At 31.5% G+C, this 18,437-nt stretch overlaps 2 protein-coding genes across 2 annotated transcripts in view; one reads left to right on the top strand and one right to left on the bottom strand.

Annotated features, from left to right (window-relative positions):
- Window positions 1-18,437, top strand: part of LOC126735915 (adipokinetic hormone/corazonin-related peptide receptor variant I) — a 100,529-nt gene that overhangs the window by 43,682 nt on the left and 38,410 nt on the right. Inside the window, exon 3 of the mRNA XM_050440038.1 lies at window positions 10,913-11,061. Coding sequence (XP_050295995.1) covers window positions 10,913-11,061 — 149 coding nt within the window. The remainder of the gene's footprint in view (window positions 1-10,912; window positions 11,062-18,437) is intronic.
- Window positions 1,875-3,509, bottom strand: LOC126735916 (procathepsin L-like). Its single transcript, XM_050440039.1, has 5 exons — window positions 3,351-3,509; window positions 2,836-3,043; window positions 2,589-2,746; window positions 2,326-2,531; window positions 1,875-2,274 (listed from the first exon to the last, which is right to left on the bottom strand). Exons 1-5 carry the CDS (start codon window positions 3,453-3,455, stop codon window positions 1,923-1,925), a joined length of 1,029 nt encoding a protein of 342 aa, XP_050295996.1. The 5' UTR covers window positions 3,456-3,509; the 3' UTR covers window positions 1,875-1,922.

Here is an 18,437-nt window from a genome sequence, read left to right as displayed (position 1 = left end):
TTTATTGTCAGATCCAAAATTCAATTTGGAATTTAATCTTGGAAAATGCTGATTTATGCGTAGGTCGAAGATAAAATAAATAGAATGTCTAATAGAAATCCACTCGGAAATTCTGTTAATAAGTTCAAATTACACCATCTTTAGAGTAATAAGTTAAAACAGTTTATTTTATATTTTTCAGAATTATTTTAATAAAACTAACTTTATTACTAATAAAAATATTTATTGTAACAGTTCTAAATTGCCTTAAATGTGACGCAATTCCATGTTGATTTTAGGAAATTATTTGCCTCTGGAGTCCAATGCTTATTAACATTACATGTCCGCCCCTGTTGGTTCTACGGTTGCAAAACACTCCTAATTTTATCCTTTTAATATTTATTTAATTTAAATAAATAGTATAATACTTGTATTACTTGTACCTATATGTTTGTTTGAAGAGAGCGTATGTCAAAGCCATTAAAGTTGCACGACTTTGGTTTTTAGTAGTATCGCCTTTCTAGATCACATTTAATTATTTTAAATCAAGTTCTTACAAAATACTACTTAACTTTTTTTGGTATTGTCCACAGAAACTGCTGTCGGTCCAACTGCAGTAATTGTCTGTAGAAAACTATTTGTGTCACCTTTTCTCAACATCCTGTCAGTTTTGATATTGTATTGTGAGAACTAAAGTAAAACTGAAATTGCCTTTAGTTTAGCTAAATGTAGTTCTTCCTTTCGTAACTTCTCGGTGTCAACGCCTCTACATAAAATACTCTTAATTAGTCCATTTATACTTTTAATACGTAGTTAGCCCTAATATTATAACGTACAATTTGTGTTTGTACTTTGGAACATTTTTGAAAAGAACACGTATCAGAGTCATTTAAGTTATGCATGAATTTTGGTTATACTTGGACAAAAGTATTAAAATTTTCCTGTTTTCAACGAATTATTTAATATACATTTTACTACTTAATCTATAATTCGAATAATAATTTTTTTCCTGTTGTTGAATTTAAATAAAGAATCCTAAAATTGTTAGGATTATGCATGCACTGATAAAAAAGCTATTTTTATATAATGCTAAGTCCATTTAGTGGTTATGGAAATTTAAAGGAAATCAACATGTTGAGCCAGGATTTTCACTGGGAATGACACATTGGTTTTTACGTGATTGCATACTATGTTACTTGCGGTTTTTGATAAAATGTGCATTGTAATAAACATTTTACATTTATTCCAGTCGTCACGTACCTCTTTTGGAAGTTTCTTTATTACGCTCCATTACCCTATCGACTATTACCTACCATCTAGACTAGTTTACTTCACTTGTATTTGCAATTCGGTTTTTTTTTTGCTAAGGGTAAGACTTCTCTGTGTCAATGCCTTTATTGGAAGCAATATACTCAAAAGCATTAATATCAGCATCTTCTTTGATGGCTGAACTTTTCGTTAAACAATCCAAGGTTTGGCTCACTTAAAACTAATAATTTTGAGTTTTCTATTGCACAATAACTCACCAATGCTTTAGTTTACTATTTTCCGAAAATTATTATGAAGATATTTTAAAATCTATTTTTTAAGCTTAAAGCCGTATATTTTTATCAGATCTTAACCTTTATCGTTGACTGCAATGGTAGTAAAATACTTCTGATTTGTCCTTTTATAATTTGAAAACGTATTTAGCCCTAATAATTAACATATATTTTGCATTTGTACTTTAGAACACTCCAGAAAACGATACGTATTAGTTCCATTTAAGTTATGCATAGGCTTTTGTTATTCTTGGGTAAAATTATTACAATCCTCCTGTTTTTAATTAAATACTTAAAATAAACTTACTATGAAATATTATTAAAATTAATAGGCAAATAAATGAAACAATAATACTAGCTAATATTTCAAATTTTATTCATTTATATCTTAACATAGAAAAATTAAATAATCGGATACACAGCCCTATCAGCAATTCCACAATTATTTCCTCTGTTTCTAGACATTTTGACATACCCTCCTTCCCCCCAATGGGCACCCCAAGAATTTTTTGTTAGCCAGTAGTCACTATTACCCTGTCGACCATACCCTACTACCAACATAGCATGTCCACCCTTATTGATTTTACAGTGAGCGTTGTAAAACACTCCTGATCGATAGAATTGTAGATGAGGAGAATCCGGGTCTATAGATACTGCTGCCGGACCAACTTCAGCAATTGTATGTAAAAGATTATTTTCATTACCTCGTCTTGACATCTTGTAGGATCGGATACGAGCACCCACATTGTGAGGACTAAAGTGAAAATAAATTAGACTGCGATTTTTATAAACTAGCTTAACTTACTTGTATCTGCACTTCAATTTTTTCGCTTGGTAAGGGTAGGATCTCTCGGTGTCAATGCCTCTATTGGCAGCAATATACTCAAAAGCCTTAGTAGCAGCTCCACCTTTACAGGCTGAATTTTTTGTTGAACAGTCCATGAGGTTTTGTTCACTTAAAGAGACTAATCTTTTGGTTCTTATAGCCCAGTGACTCTCCACGGCACCAGTCTACGATTTTACAAAGAATGTTATTAATGAGATTTAAGATATTTTTTTGGCACTTACAGCTGCAAAGCTCCAACAGGAGCCACACCGTCCTTGATTCTTCACACCTGTAACTACCCCTCTTTGTCTCCAATCCATGGAGTTTTGTACATTTCCATCTTCTTCTGATAAATCATATATGGTATCATCTTCAGGGATAAGTGCATCCATTTCAGATCCTGAAAATTATTTATTTTTCAAAAATTTGTAGATCTGTGATAAATGTGATATGAGTTTTGCGTCTAAAAATGTATATTTAGATGCTTACCATAATCATATTCCGTAGTATTCATGGTGTAAAACTTTAAAAATTCTTCAAAAGTTAGATCAGCAAAATGATTAATGCCAAGATCAAACGTTGTTAAGCCATTCTCGTACAATTTATTATGATTTTCAATAAAAAGCTTATTAAGCTTAAATATTTCGAATCGTTTGCTTTCTTCTAGTTCGTCCTCATACTGTTTGTGAAATTTTAACTAAAATTTATTATTTTTTGTTATTTGTTACTCCAAAGGCACAAAAATGTATTAAAAAAACAATATAAGGGATTTAATAAGGCCACTAATGTTTAAATTATTCAAATTTATAAATTAATCTCAAATTAAAAATAAAAAACTGTAATTTTTTAAATAAATAAATCGTTTCAATTTAAGTTATGCATCGATTTCAAGTTCCATAGACATTCTGAAGTTATGCAATTTTTAAAGCTACTTATTTAAAACAAAATTTAGTTAAGAAAATAATTAATTGGAAAAAATATACTGATATTCCTTAAAGTTTTACCTTAAATAAACTCCAGTCTTGCCAGTCGCTATCCTCGTAGAGATTAGCGTTACCAAAGCCACAAATGACACTTAATAAAACTATAAAAAGAAGGTAATAAGCCATTTTCAAAGGTTTACTACTTAATCGATAATTCGAATGATAATTTTTCTGCCGTTGTTAAATTTATATAGACAATCGAAAAACTCTTAGATTATGCATGCACCGATAAAAAACTATTTTTATATTAAACTAAGCTGATTTGGTGGTTATGGAAATGTAAAATAGACTAATAGATTTAGATCAGGATTTTTTACTGGAAATGATACATTGGCTTTTACGTGATTGCATACTATGTTACTTGTTGTGGCTTCCGATAAAATTTCCATTATATTTATTTCTGTCGTCACGTACCTCTTTTGGAAGTTAATAAAATATATTTTATTGCATAATTAGGAGTAACAGAAATATCCAGATGATGATTTTCCACTTAGTGTAGTAACTTCATGTATAAACAAATGAACTTTTTTCGGAACGATTTAAAATTAAGTAAAAATAGTCAGGGAGAAGCTGTAATAAAATATATCTTTTTGTTTATTAAATTTTTTATAACCATAGTTATTAAAGATCTGCAATTAGTTGAAGAAATCTTTTGCTTCATTTTGTTTTTGTTTTTTATATATAGGTTTCCCTATGCTACTTTGCGTATTCTAAAATGTAGGTAAAACCTGAGTGGCAAAGAGAATAGCTTAAAATAGTACAGCTTGATATACTAGTGAATTCTTTTTTGACAATTTTATTTAAATTGCTGAAAATAACCTTAAAGATAGCTGACCTAAAGAAAGCTTCTTCGTCTAAGTATATTTTTGCCATTTGAAGGAAAAACATGAAGGACTTTATCAAATTGCTACGGATATTACTTTAAGTAATTTAAAATGTTCCGGTTTTGCTGGTGTGCATTTAGAAAAAGCTCATTTGGGTTTTGGCTATAAATCGCTTAGAAAAGTAAAAGTTGATAAAAAATTATATAAAAAAAATTAAATTTTTCTGAGAGAATGCCAAAATAATTACATTACCTTCTTGTTATTCTTCTGATGTAATTTTCTCATTGAAAATTAAAGTTCTTCAAAATTCATTCTTGTCCACTCTCTGATATTATGAAGCCACGATTTTTTCTTTTTTTGATTGAAGTAGTACATACTTGTCGTTGTGGAGAATATGACTTATGTATGCTCTTTTACGGATCCTAATAACCCTTAGTAGTTTTCATTCGTGTTCAGTGCACCTTAGTACTTCTTCCTTTGTTATTTTAAGTGTCCAGAATATCTAAGCAAACGCCTTTATAGCCACATCTCGAACGATTCTAGCTTTTTAGCAGCTTAGGCTTTTAAGAGCCAGGTTTTCACCCCATGTAGTATGGTATATAGTATCCCATAAAGTAACACCAACCACACATAACCCTCGAATGAACCTTAGTCTAATTTGCAGGCACTCCTATTTGTGAATCTTGAAGGAAAGACGTCTACTTCCGAGCCATTTCTATCCTGATCTTGATTTGTTTATCTGGATCCTGCAAGTCATTCCTAGATATTTGTATTTTTGGACCCACTTTACTTGTTTTCCATTTAGTGTGATCCAACATAATTAATATTAGGGTTTTTACTTATTATCATGAATTTCGTTTTTTCTATGTTAATAACTCTCTAGTAAGGTGTGTAGTTCTTCTGCACTCTTCGTTATTATTGCAGCAAATTTAAGTTTATTAATACGTGTTCCTCTAATATTCTCTTCTCCAGCGACCTCTTAAACACAAACGGCAGTATAAGTTAAACAATTTCGACAACAGGACGCAGGACGCCTTGTCGGTTTTTTTTTCTGTTTTGATTTCGTCCATTTCCATATCTTCAACCCGCACTAATGCTGTTTGTTTAAAGTATAACTTCTTTATTATGCATATGTCGGTTTAATCCAGATTAATACTTTTTAGATTCTCAATAAGTTTGTCGTGTTTGACTTTATTAAAAGGCATCTGGAAGTCGGTGAAACAGACGAATACATTTTTATTGTACTCTCTAGAGTTGTGTAGTATTACTTTTAAGGCGAACAGAGTATCTCCAGTTCGTTATCCCTCTTCGAAACTAAACTCCATTTCATCCAGTGGTTTCTGGATTCTGTAAGGCTGGTCAACTTTCTATCGTAGAATGCTTTCCACATTTCTATCAATATGTTGTCAAGTCCTATAGCTTTGTTGTTTTTTGCTATCTTAATCGCATACTTCACTTCTGATTTAAGAATATCTAAACATTCCGCCTGTCGATCTTTCTCCCTTGAATTCTCTCGTTGCGTTGCAAAAAGGTTTATCACGTTTTCTTTCCAGATTGGCATTTTATCTTCTTGCCTCAGCTGAATATCTCCAGGTATGTTTAAGTTCTTTTAATTTCTTATGCATATTGAAGGTATCGTGCTTGTTATTCCTCCATTCCGTTGTATTTTTCTTCCATCCATTCTTCTTTCACCCTTTTATGTCATGTTTTATTTGTCTTTTTAATTGCTTGTATTTTTCTGTGTTGGTGATTTTGTGTTTACGCTTTTCTTCCATCAAGTTAATGATATGCTGGTTCATGAAGGGTTTTTTCGTTGTTTGATCCTTTCTGCCCACGAGTTGTTTTCCCTACTTTCAGCATTGTTGTTTTAACCTTGTTGCAGGCAGTACCAATATTTTTTGTTAATACCTCAGATAAATCGCTCGCAATTCGTCCGTTTAACTGCGTCAAGTATGGTTCTTTTTTGAGTTTTTCCAAGTTTGCTTTCTTTGGTCTTATCGATCATTAATCTCATATTTACTTTGGCTAACAGAAATTTGTGGTCAGTATCACTGTCCACACTTGCATAGATTTTAATGCCCTTAATTTTGTTTCTAAACCTCATGTTGACACGTAAAAAATCTAATTGAGTCCTAATAAGGTTGTTTTCATTTTCACTAGGTGATGTCCAGGTGCAAAGTCGTCGAGGTATAGTGTTCATAGAAGGCGTTTATGATGACCAATTTTTTTTCCTGTCAGCACTGTATGAGTCTTTTACCTCTCTCATTCCTATATCCTAGATGAAATTTCTCCACTACATTCATAACTCTGCTTTAACCAACCTTGGCATTAAAATCCTTGTGTATTATTGATGATGTAGTTACCACTTTCCTGCATATTATTCTACTGGGAACTCATTACTTGCAAGGTGTTCGAAATACTTTCTTAAAACATCAAAAATTTAGAAAATGATAATCATATGTCATATAATCATATAAAAAAAATAAACCATTTGAAAAATTTTTCCTACGAACTTTCTTATTGTGATTTTAATGTATGGTATACCTAAGTTATTTAGTGCATAAGACTTATTTCTTATTAGACTTTTTAAACGCTTTTGGTTCTCTATTTTTCACAATTATGATAAAATATCAAAAGTTTTAATCCAAATTTATTTTGTGAGAAGAAGAAAGGATTGTTAGGTAGTCTTATAATGCATCAATTAAAATTTGGTCACTTAAATGTGCGTTCTCTTTCGACAGGCTTCAATGAATTACGAAATATGGTTAGCGGAAATGAATTCGATATTTTTGCAGTGACGGAAACTTGGCTAAATGGAAATATTCCCACTGCAATGGTTTTTTACTTTACCCAATTATAAATTTTATAGGCTGGATCGTGAGGGAAGGGGTGGTGGTGTGGGTATATATGTTCGCATGGATTTACAGGTAAAGGTGGTTCTTAGCGATTATCCCAGAATCAAGAAGGTCGAATTGATTTTTCTGGAATTACAAGTGGGTAGACTAAAACTTTGTTGTGGTTGTTTTTATAGGGTGCCTTCGGGAAACCTGCAGGTGTGTGTGGAATACAGGGATAGTCTATTGTCATATGTAACTACTCTATATGGTCCAGTAGTTCTTCTTGGCGATAGCAATATTGACCACAATGTAACAAATATTTTTTATGACTGTTTTATATCTTACGATTTTAGACTATCGACAAACCCATAAGAATCACTGCTAACACAGAAAAAATTATAGACGCGATCTACACAAATAACTTTGATTATGTAACTTCTTCTGGAATACTTTTAGCTGACCTAATATCGGATCATATGGCTATCTACACCACGTTTGCCTACGGGCTGCAAAAGTATCCGCCCAAGGTGGTAACTTATCACGATTTTGGGAAGTTGAATGGTGATCTTTTTTCTGAGGATCTGGGAAGAGTGTGTTGGGATCGGATATTCTATATGCCTGATATCGAACAAAAAATCAATTATTTAAACTATCAAATATTGAAACTATTTGATCGGCACGCTCCCCTTAGGACCTCAAGAATTACAAAAAAAAGTTTCCAAAGTCCTTGGTTAACGGATACAATAAATTTCTAAAAAAATATAAAAAGGATAAAAATCTAATTGACTTTAACATATACAAACAACTACGTAATTCAGTTGTATCGCTATTAAGGCGTGAAAAAAATGCATTTTTGGAATATTGTGAACAAGAACAGCTTTGGAAAACTCTTAAAAGTATGGATATTCAAATTAAAGATAAAAATGAAATTCCTATCAATTTAAAAAAAACCTAATGATATAAATCAATATTTCTCCTCAGTCTCTAGTAACTCTCAAAACTGTACAGAGCATGCGTCGTTTTTTAGGACTATACTAAGGACTATAATTTTATAATAAATTAAATGAAAATTGTACTTTTCATTTATTATTATTATTATTATTATTATTATTATTATTATTATTATTATTATTATTATTATTATTATTATTATTATTATTATTATATTATATGTAAAAAAAAGTTGGTATTGTGTGACCTCTTCGAGAAGCAGCCTTAAGTAAATTGTTTTCCAGTAGAAGATTACCCTCATTCATTCTGTCTCTTTCCTGTTCATCATCACCATCATCTTGTTTTGCATCTTCACCATCGTTATCACCTTCTTATTATTAGGTCGTCCCATTTGGTACTTTAGAATGATATCCTGGCAGTGACTCCTTTCTGCATTAATTTTATTTTCCATTTCTATGGCTAATTCAGTAGTTTAAATCAGTCTTTTGGTAAATTGAACTTAACATTATGGGAAAATGCTTAAAATGTGTGTTATTTTACCGGGAACAATATTTATATGGCGGAAGAGCAAATTTACAAATTGAAAGTTGTTGCGAATAACGAGAATTCATATTTCTGTAAAAAATTTATGGGATTGATATTATAGGAACATATTTCAGAAACAAAAACAAAGGTAAGAACACAAAGTCACGGTCTCATCAAATCCATATAATTTTTTAAAGCTACACGTGTTTCAAGCTACACGTGTGAAAAAAAAATATACCCTATAAATCCCAGAAATCCTCTCCTCTACGGCCTTCCTAAAATCCATAAACCTAATCTCCCTATTAGGCCAGTAGTATCGTTTGTAAACTCACCTTATTTCAACTTGTCAGCCTGGTTAAATACCACACTCAGAGATGTAACTGGTTTCAGAAGTACTTATTCCACAAAAAATTCAGTAGAGTTGACAAATTTTTTAAAAAATATCTGCATACCAGAGGTTTCAAAACTAATTTCTCTGGACGTTAAGAACTTATTTCCAAGCATTCCACCTGGTGATTGCCTTGATCTAGTCAACTCCCTTTTGCTTGAGTCACCGCTTGACAGATTAAATGTTGATGATCTTTTAACACTCCTCAAGCTAGTACTTGATCAGAATTTTTTCGTTTTCAACAACAAGTTGCACCATTTGGAGAAAAGGATTTTCAATGGGAAGTTTGGTGCTTTTCTCACTGTATATAGGAGATAAGTGGATGATATTTTTGTGGTATGGAATGGAAATGATCTAGAATTGGCGGATTTCCTCATTTCTATAAACTCTCTTCACGTAAATATCTCGTTTACCATTGAAGAAGAAAGAGATGGAAGGTCGCCTTTTCTTGATGTGCTTGTTTTAAAAAATACCAACAAACTTGAATTTGAGATTTACCGCAAACCCACCACTACGGACAATGTCATCCAATACTCCTCAAACTCCCCTTATTCTTACAAATTTGCCCCTTTTAATTCCCTTTTCTATCGCCTTTTCAACATCCCCCTTTCTAGAAAAGCTTTCCTTGATGAACTAAATATAATTAAACTTATTGCTTTTAGTAATGATTTTCCACTTGATATAATTAATCGCCTTTATTCTAAATTCTATAATAAATACAAACTCACTTACAACTTAATCCTTCTTAATAATGAAAATAATCACCTTTTTAGATCAATGTCATTTTTTGGTAATATTTCTTTTCAGCTTGCAAAGTCTTTCAAGTCTACAAATCTCACAATTGCTTTTAAAACTAAAAACAGTTTAAAAAGGCAGCTAGTGAGTACAATAGATAAGGCAGATTTCTTCTCAAAATCAGGGGTATATTCATTAAGATGTAATGACTGTAATGCCATTTACATAGGGCAATCGGGGAGAAAAATTTCCACCAGAATAAACGAACATACAAGTTTGGTGGACAGGTACAGGGATACTGACATGATTGAAACTAAATCGGCGTTTGCAAATCATTTATTGGCCTCCTCAGATGGTTTTTCTTTAACTCAGGGAGCGGATATTTTTCATGAGTGCTCAAAAGGCAAAAAACTCTCCTTATGTGTGTGTGAACGATATTTTCACGTTTGAACCTCACCTCATCTATAACAACCTCTCTCAAAGAATTTAAAAAGTCTTTTCCTTTTCGATTTTATATATTCTTAGTTTTTATTAATATAGTTCGGATTGTTCCCCATCTTTGATTATGGGTTAGACGCGCGCCTGTGAATCTAAAGGTTGCTGGATAGTTCCACACTGGTGACATTTTACATTTTTACTTTCTTATTTTTTATTTTTTTAAGCATACATTTTTATCTATGGTGGGAATTGTTAACTCAACCTCGCTTTTCTTTTGTTGTTAGTTGTAATGTGATCTGTGTAGGTCTAGGTAATGAGTTTTATCATAATTTATAAGCATTCTTTTTGTGAAAAATATCTTAATGTATTTTTTAGGTCTGATGATGCTCCGATAGGAGCGAAACACGTGTAGCTTTAAAAAATTGTATGGATTTTATGAGGCGTAATTTCGTTATAATAGTGTTCTTACCTTTGTTTTGTTTTCGTTTGGTCTCTTAGAGAAAAATGGATGATACGTTTATATTTCAGAAAAGCGGGGTTAGATTGGGTTGGGTTGGATATATAATTCCAGGTGCGATAAAAATGTTAAAATGTCAAAAATAATTTTTGTGTTTTTTTTTGCGAAAAAAACCACTTGAAAATTCAGCGCTTTTTTCGCGCCTAATTTTAGGTCTCGTTTTCAGAAAATACCAGTTTTTCAATCACCTCTGATGGCTACACCGAAGAACTATTCTTTGAATTCAATGCTCTCAAGAACTAAACAGGAAAAGCCACAAAACAAGAAACTGTAAATAGAAAGAACCTTAAATGATAGTCATTAATAATAATTTATTATTTTATATATATTTTTTTATTACTTATCTTTATTTTATTCTGATGTTTCAGGTGACGTTCTTGATGATGCCACTAGAAATTGCATGGGCATATACAGTCCAGTGGCTGGCAGGCGATCTTATGTGCAGAATAATGAGCTTTTTTAGGATATTTGGACTGTACCTATCCAGTTTCGTGCTTTGTTGCATAAGTATTGATAGGTAAATATTAACTACCATATGAATATTTTCAGAAATTGGTCACTTTGTTTAGTATTAAAAGAGCATGTTTATAGCGAGAATTTACATAATTAATTGCAACAATATACATAATTAAATTCATCTATGCAGACCAATTGTCAATATTAATGTAAAATGTTTTTACTGTGCAATCTGATATATGTATATGTTGGGCGCAAAGCCCGAAAACGGCCAATGGCCGTTTTTTTGCTCAATCTTAGGATTGGCTTAATTAAAACGACCAAAGCCCAAATTTTATTCCAATTTCGGGCTTTGATCGTCTCCAATCAGCCAAACCTAGGATTATGCAATTACGAAACGACCAAAGATTAATAAATTCGGTCCAACAACACTGTCGCAAAAGATTTTGCACAGCGTCGGCGTCGCATTGAGTGTCAATCTGAGCCAGTGCGTGAATCGCGTTAACACGTGTCTTAGTAGTGCGTTTTGTCTTATATTTACGATGTCCGTTGTAAGTGAAGGAGAATTTAAATTGAAAGTAAATGCCTATATCCAGGAAAGTAAACTAAATACATTCATGTTGACAACAGAAAAGTACAATGAATTATTATCCGATACAAAAGTTTCTTTAACTAAAAGAAGGCAGGGAGAGTTGCTTACATCATTAGATTATCGCAGAATTAAGAGGTACGATATTTTAATCATCGGGGATGTAGAAAAACCTATAAAAAGCGAACTTCTAGTGAAGAAGACATAAAATATTTTTGCCATATAGATGAACTGTATGAAATTATTCATAAAGCCCACATTGATACGGGGCATAAAAGAACTCGGTGCATGGATAAAGAGCTTAAAAAAAATACTGTAATATTACCTGTGATATAATTGATATTTATTTAGGCTTATGTGAACAATGTCAGTTGAAGAAAAAACAGAAAGGAAAAGGGCTTGTGGTTAGACCAATTTTGAGCAACAACATGAACTCAAGAGGGCAAGTAGACCTTATGGATATGCAAACAGAACCAGACGAAGACTACAAATTTATTTTAAATTATCAGGACCATCTGAAAAAATTTGTGTTTCTAAAACCTTTGAAATCTAAAAGAGCTGCAGAGGTAGCTTACAATCTTTTAGACATTTTTTGTATAATAGGTGCTCCTTACATCCAAAGTGACAATGGAAGAGAGTTTACAGCAGCTGTCATTAATGAACTTGCTGATATGTTCGAATCTAAAATAATTCACGGTAAATCAAGGCACTCTCAAAGCCAGGGAAGTGTAGAAAGGACAAACCAGGATGTTAGGGATATTTTGGTATTTTGGATGGTAGATAACAAGAATACTAATTGGGCTAACGGGTACTAATTGGGAATTGTTCAACTAAAAAAAAAAACAGATCTTTTCATAGAGGTATAAACAGAAGTCCGTATGAGGCTATGTTTGGGGTACCTATACGTAATGGCTCATTTGACTCAAATATACCTCGTGAGGTCCTTCAAAACATTACTGAAGAAGAAGAGTTGGAAAATATAGCAAATGAAAATTCTAACGCAGACATCTCTAGCAGCTCAGATGTAGAAGAAGAAAATAATGCAGTATCATACAAGACATCAAGCGATGAAACCAAGCAAAAAGAAGTAAGTGATATTTCATTTCTTTTCGTACAAAAAATAAACAAAACTTCATATAAGTAAATTTGCTGTTTATACAAGGTGTTTGGAGGGTGAGTCGCCAAACTTAAGGAAGAGGTAGAACATCTGAAAAAAATGGAAAAACTCCTTATAAGGATTTGCCTGAAAATGCTTTATTATGGATAAACAGGGTGTTAAAGTTTAACAAAAAGCTAAATTCCTGTAAATATATGCGTGGAATTGCTTCGTTCTCGAAATAAGTACAGGGTATGAAAGTTAGCTTTTCGTTAAACTTTAACACCCTGTATCTTCATAATAATGCATTTAGAGGCAAATGCTTATAGGGAGTTTTTTCATTTTTTTGAAGTCCTCTTTAAGTGTGGCTACTCACTCTCCAAATCATGTATTATGTAGGCAGATTATTGACCAACATGTTTTTTTCAGTGTACGTGTATACCTGAGAGGTCATGTATGCTTTGCACTCGGCAAGAAAAAATTTGCTCCTGTTAGTATTGGGCAAAATGTTTTGTTTAGAATACCAGATGTAGACAGAGGACGAGCTGCACCAAGAAACGTGATGGCTGTTGTTATGGAATGAAAAGAAGACAGTAACCTCTACAAGCTGGGAACATCATCAGGAGTACTTGAAAAATTATACGCAAGAAACGAGTTCCAAGTAGCTGATCATAGGTTCATAGACATGGTGAATGTTCCAGAAAAAAAAATGAACGCTAAGAACTGTTGCTGCTGAAGATTCTCAATCAAAGCAAGGTTTTGATGTGGTTGTAAAAATAATTTCGCAAACAGAAGATGTAATTGTCTAAAAAAAGGAGTGAAATGCAACTCAAAATGCCACTTATAAAAATAATTAAAAAGATATAATAATAAAACAATACATGTATTTGTTTTTTTAGTTCATATATATAATCATGTTCTTTTGATATAGAAGTTTATACAATTTATGTTTACTAATTATTTTTTCTTTTTTTTAAGTAGCCATGTGTTATGTAGGTATCAAGTTTATACGTACGAAAAAATAAATTGTGCCTTGCACGATGACCTCTCTATATAAATATTTTTATTGCCAAATTTATGCCAAAAAATTTCTTCGGACTTGCCATAGCCTTTGTAAAATTTTTCTTTTTTAATAAAATCAAAACTAAAATAAATATGCACAACTTTTTGCACTTAAAAAAGAGGGATTGGTTTTTAAAACGTTACATACATTTATATTGATTCGCTAAAACAAGATGTACAAGTACGTCAAGTTTTGGTTATATCCTAATTATCCAATATTAGGTTTGGCTGTTTAGAGACAGCCAAAGCCCGACATTAAGATGAAATTCGGGCTTTGGTCGTTTTAGATAATCCGATCCTAAAATTGAGCAAAAGAAACAAATGCCTTGACGAAATAATAGAACTTATAACACCCGAAGCAGAAACAAAACTAAGAGATTCTAAAGAAAAAAAGGTAAACAAGATATTACTATACCAAACTAAGACAGCTCGTTAAAAAATTTAGCAGATGATTTATGTAGATCCTTCAACACCTGAAGTAAATGTGCAAGAGAACACCTGTAAAAAGGGCAGCGAAGACAACCAATCAAAGAGTCAGCAAACTAGAGCTAATAACACTTGTACATTTAAAACTTTATTATGGTGTCACTGCTATATTACTAAGACCTTGGCAACCGCCAATCTAAAGAAGACTATTTAAAAAAGAGTAATTTATCATTTTACACCCAACACCCTTGCGCCAAAAAAAATAACAAAAAGATCCCTAAAGACGAAATATTAAAAATCCTAAAGGCAGTTAAAGATATAGCCAGCAATAAGTAGTGTCAGAACACCAAAGAGAACCCAGAAATCATTAAAATCTACACAACTTAGAAAGGGATCAGGAAGAAATTGACAATATATCCTGACATGAAAATCACCAAGACAGAATGAAGTGCACGAAACATCTGAAACCGACGAAAGCAAAGACCTAAAACAGAAGATATTAGAAAATATTTACTCAGTGGTAGATAAAAAGTGGAACAGATAGAATAACTTGCGCCACCGGAACTATGATACAGAATATCTTTTAACCTGAAAAAAATGAACTAAAAACGAAATAAAATATACCGCATGCATCAAAAAACGGCAGAACTTCAAAGACTACTGTCATACATAAAAACAGATCGAAAAACCTGAACAGGACTTAAGACTTGACTGTACGCCAAATATATTTAACAAAACAATCCTAATTAAGAATATGGATCAAGCAACTGAGCCGCCTACAAAAGTCAATATAGAAAACATTAAAGTCAATTTAATTAAAGTCTATTATTGGAAAGTTCTCCTTACGTGCACGGTGATCTGGTGAACTTTAAACTAGCCAACTATAAGAGAAAAGCCTGGTTGAAAACCCAATAATAATAATTAGAGTTGCTGATTTTTGAGCATAGTGCTTATTTTAAGTTAAATACGACAACATTATTTTCTTTTACTTTTTGTGCCTTTTTACATAAATCTCCGATTTTTCACATATGGCATAAAAGAAAAAGTCTGGATAAGGAAGATAAGGGGACATATCTCGACAAAGGTAATGCATCAAAATTTAAGAAAAACAATCTTTACTTATAAAATAGGTCAGAAAAATAGCTGGGAATTATTTTGAATATACGTAGAACAAATAAGTTTACTTCAAAGAAAGAAGATTTTTAGTTGGGAGTTTAAATTAAATAAAAATATTAAAATTTTGTTTCAAAAACAATAATTTTTGTCATAAGTTGGATTTCAATATATAAAAGTACACTAGTGTCTTAACATCTTTTCGTATAAAGATCCAAATCGTTAAAATTTATATGAAAACTTTTGCATTGTATTACTGCTTTTTCCATAAATTTGCTGTGACTTTTTAAGAGGTTCTTTGAAACTTTCCTTGTTTTTAAATCCACACTCTTATAATAAAAATTAATGTTTAAATGACAGTTATAAACTTAATAAATAATAGGAATTATAAACGGAACCATGAGAACAGGCGAGAGAAGTAAATTGAAAAAAATTACAAAATATTTTTTTTTAATGTATAGCGAAATTTTAACAGTAGTAACTTATGGAGAGTGCTTTCTAAAAGTCTTTATGGTAATTGCCAGGTCATAATAATAAAAAAATACTATTCTTCGTGCAAACTATAATTTAGTTGTTAAGTTTTGGTTTCCTTTAGGCACGTGTTGCTATTAGAAGTAAAATATCTATGATTTTTTACTTTGCCCTAAACGTTGAACAAATTTTTACACCGGTGTTTTGTGACCTATCAAAAGCTTTTTGATTGCGTCGATCTTAAGTTTCTGCTGAAGCTTCACTCTAATAGTTTTAGCAGAATTTGTTTGGACTTATTTTCTTTGTTTATTTTATCTGCATTGTACCTGCTCTGGATTTCAGCTGAGCCTCATCTGGACTTTTCAGTTGTTCTGTTTTGGGGTCCTATCCTATTTATTTAGTACATAAACAATCTCCTAACTCGAATTTTCTATATCTGCATGATAAATCACTATATTGTGACGAGCGCAGGATTTCCTTCATTATTTAATACATTTAAAAAATTGGTGGAACTTATTAACAACGAATATCACTAAAACCAAACCGGTATCTTTTAAGTGTAATCTCTTTAATATATATTTGTCAATAACCGCACATATAATATATCTTAAGAAAAAAAACTGTAATATTAAAATAGTTGGATACAACTATTTATTGAAATACCCTTAAGACTTTTGTTGGTTAATTAATTTATGACTTTTTTTAATAATGTACAATCTTAGGAAGGCATCTACTTATCTATTAATGTCTTGTACATGTTTTAACAATGTAAGATTTATTTGACATCGACTTGACCATTCACATGTTATATAATAGATTGAGCAAATAATTTAAAATTTTTGCTCTTTGGAATCAGTTAATTTGGTATTGTAGCACGACTTAAAATAAGTAAAAATTGCTAGAAAATCGAAAATGTTTAAGGAAAATATAAAAGTTGTGGTGTTTGGTGCGAAGAAAATAAAATTTCGCTTAACGCAGCTAAATGTAAGGTTCTGTACTTAACTCTGTACTAATCGTGTACTTAAAGAATCCCTTGGTATATATTTACGAATAATATCTTAATTCCCAGATTTGCAACCTTTATAGATTTACGGGGTAACATTTGACTCTACTTTGTCACTTCTTCCACTACTACCAAAATAATTAATCGGATCTATAAATTGTTAGGTTTTTTAGATAGAAATACTCAGCATTTCAATAGTATTCTTTCAGTAGTATATATTAGAAAAATCTAAATGTACAACGTGAATTTTTAAAATATTTATAGTTTAAATGCGACAGAGTATCCCCAGATTGGTTTTCCACATCAACAACAGCTGGAGGGGTTTTCTATAAAATCACTTAGAGGAAAACGTAAAAAAGTGAGTTGGTAAACAATGTTATCGATTTACCGGACTTTTTAAATTTTCAACTTTCTCAAATATTAGCGAAAGACCCATATATCTTTTATTTATTAAGCTAGAACAAACTTTTCTCCCTTGTGTAGAGCGTGTATAACGTACAACGAAATACAAACTCAGTATGACGTAGGTCACTGCATCAAATGTATTTTACTCGTATATCTTTAAGCAAGATTTTTATGCCCTTGCAAAAATCGACGCATGTAGTTCAACTACTGACACTACTAACCATAGTAACAACTAGACCACGAGGTTGTTCCTCAAGTAATTTTTTTTACATTTAGTGTACTGAGGGTTCTTTTAAGAAAAGTAAGCAATTGAACCAGTCGCATAGTTCCATCCAGGTGCGTGCCAAAAATTCAAATTTCTCAGTGCATATTTTCCTGTAAAAATAATAAATTTTTATTTTTTTTGTTTTCGCGACATTTTCTGTTCCTTCGAGCCGGATTCATCGAAATATGCGTGCAGGTGGCTATCGTCCAAATCATAATCCTTCATTCTGGGTCTGGATAGAATGATGTGGTCAGAATTTCTTACGGTTTTAAATATAAACATTTTTTTTATGTTTTTCTTCGTACTTGTTAACAGGATTTGTAAAGTGGAATATGTAAAATAAATAAAGTATATTAATAACTATACGTATAGGCTTATATTCGAGTTGTTTGTAGAATATTTCGCTTTTGAGGTATCCTGATCAACTTTACTATTTTAATTATGACTGATTTTAATTTTATGTAAAAATTATAAAATTTATTTACAATAAAAAACTATTAATCAGAAAAAAAACATTTTTTTTATTGTCTCGACCTTCACATCGTATAATACGTTGAAAAGGAGGTATTATAGCCCTATTAAAAAAACAGGCTAAGACTAAGGAGGAAAGACGGATAATGGATTTTTTATAGCAAAAATCCGAACACATAACTGAATTATACATAGGGTTAAAAAATTCTAATTTAATGAATGAATATAAAAAAATTTATAGCTAATACAATAAAAACATATTTTAGATAGACATGTATTTCTATAATTAAAATAAGAATTTGTTTTTGATTATTTGTAACTTAGACAGTAGCATCTTGTAACTTAGGCAGTCGGGAGGATTAGGTTCTAAATATATCATAATCATCGGTATTATCTTGCGAGCAAGTATATTTTTCTAGTTCACAAATGGTGATGAGTTAGATCTGGGATCTGAAAATAACTCTGCTACTACTTCAAGCTATTAGTCTCTTAGGTTTTTTAAAACTCGCTTTTCATTTTCAAGTCTTCGCCATTCT

This window comes from Anthonomus grandis, chromosome 5, assembly GCF_022605725.1.
Source record: "Anthonomus grandis grandis chromosome 5, icAntGran1.3, whole genome shotgun sequence".
Classification (NCBI taxonomy): domain Eukaryota; kingdom Metazoa; phylum Arthropoda; class Insecta; order Coleoptera; family Curculionidae; genus Anthonomus; species Anthonomus grandis.
Note: the sequence above shows the minus strand (reverse complement) of the source record. Positions and strands in the feature narration are given on the sequence as shown.

Coding starts and splice junctions, on each gene's coding strand:
- LOC126735916 (XM_050440039.1), bottom strand. CDS start 3,455: ATGGCTTATTACCTTCTTTTTATAGTTTTATTAAGTGTCATTTGTGGC. Junction 3,044..3,350: donor AAGACTGGAGTTTATTTAAG/GTAAAACTTTAA, acceptor AATAAATTTTAG/TTAAAATTTCACAAACAGTA. Junction 2,747..2,835: donor TACTACGGAATATGATTATG/GTAAGCATCTAA, acceptor AATAATTTTCAG/GATCTGAAATGGATGCACTT.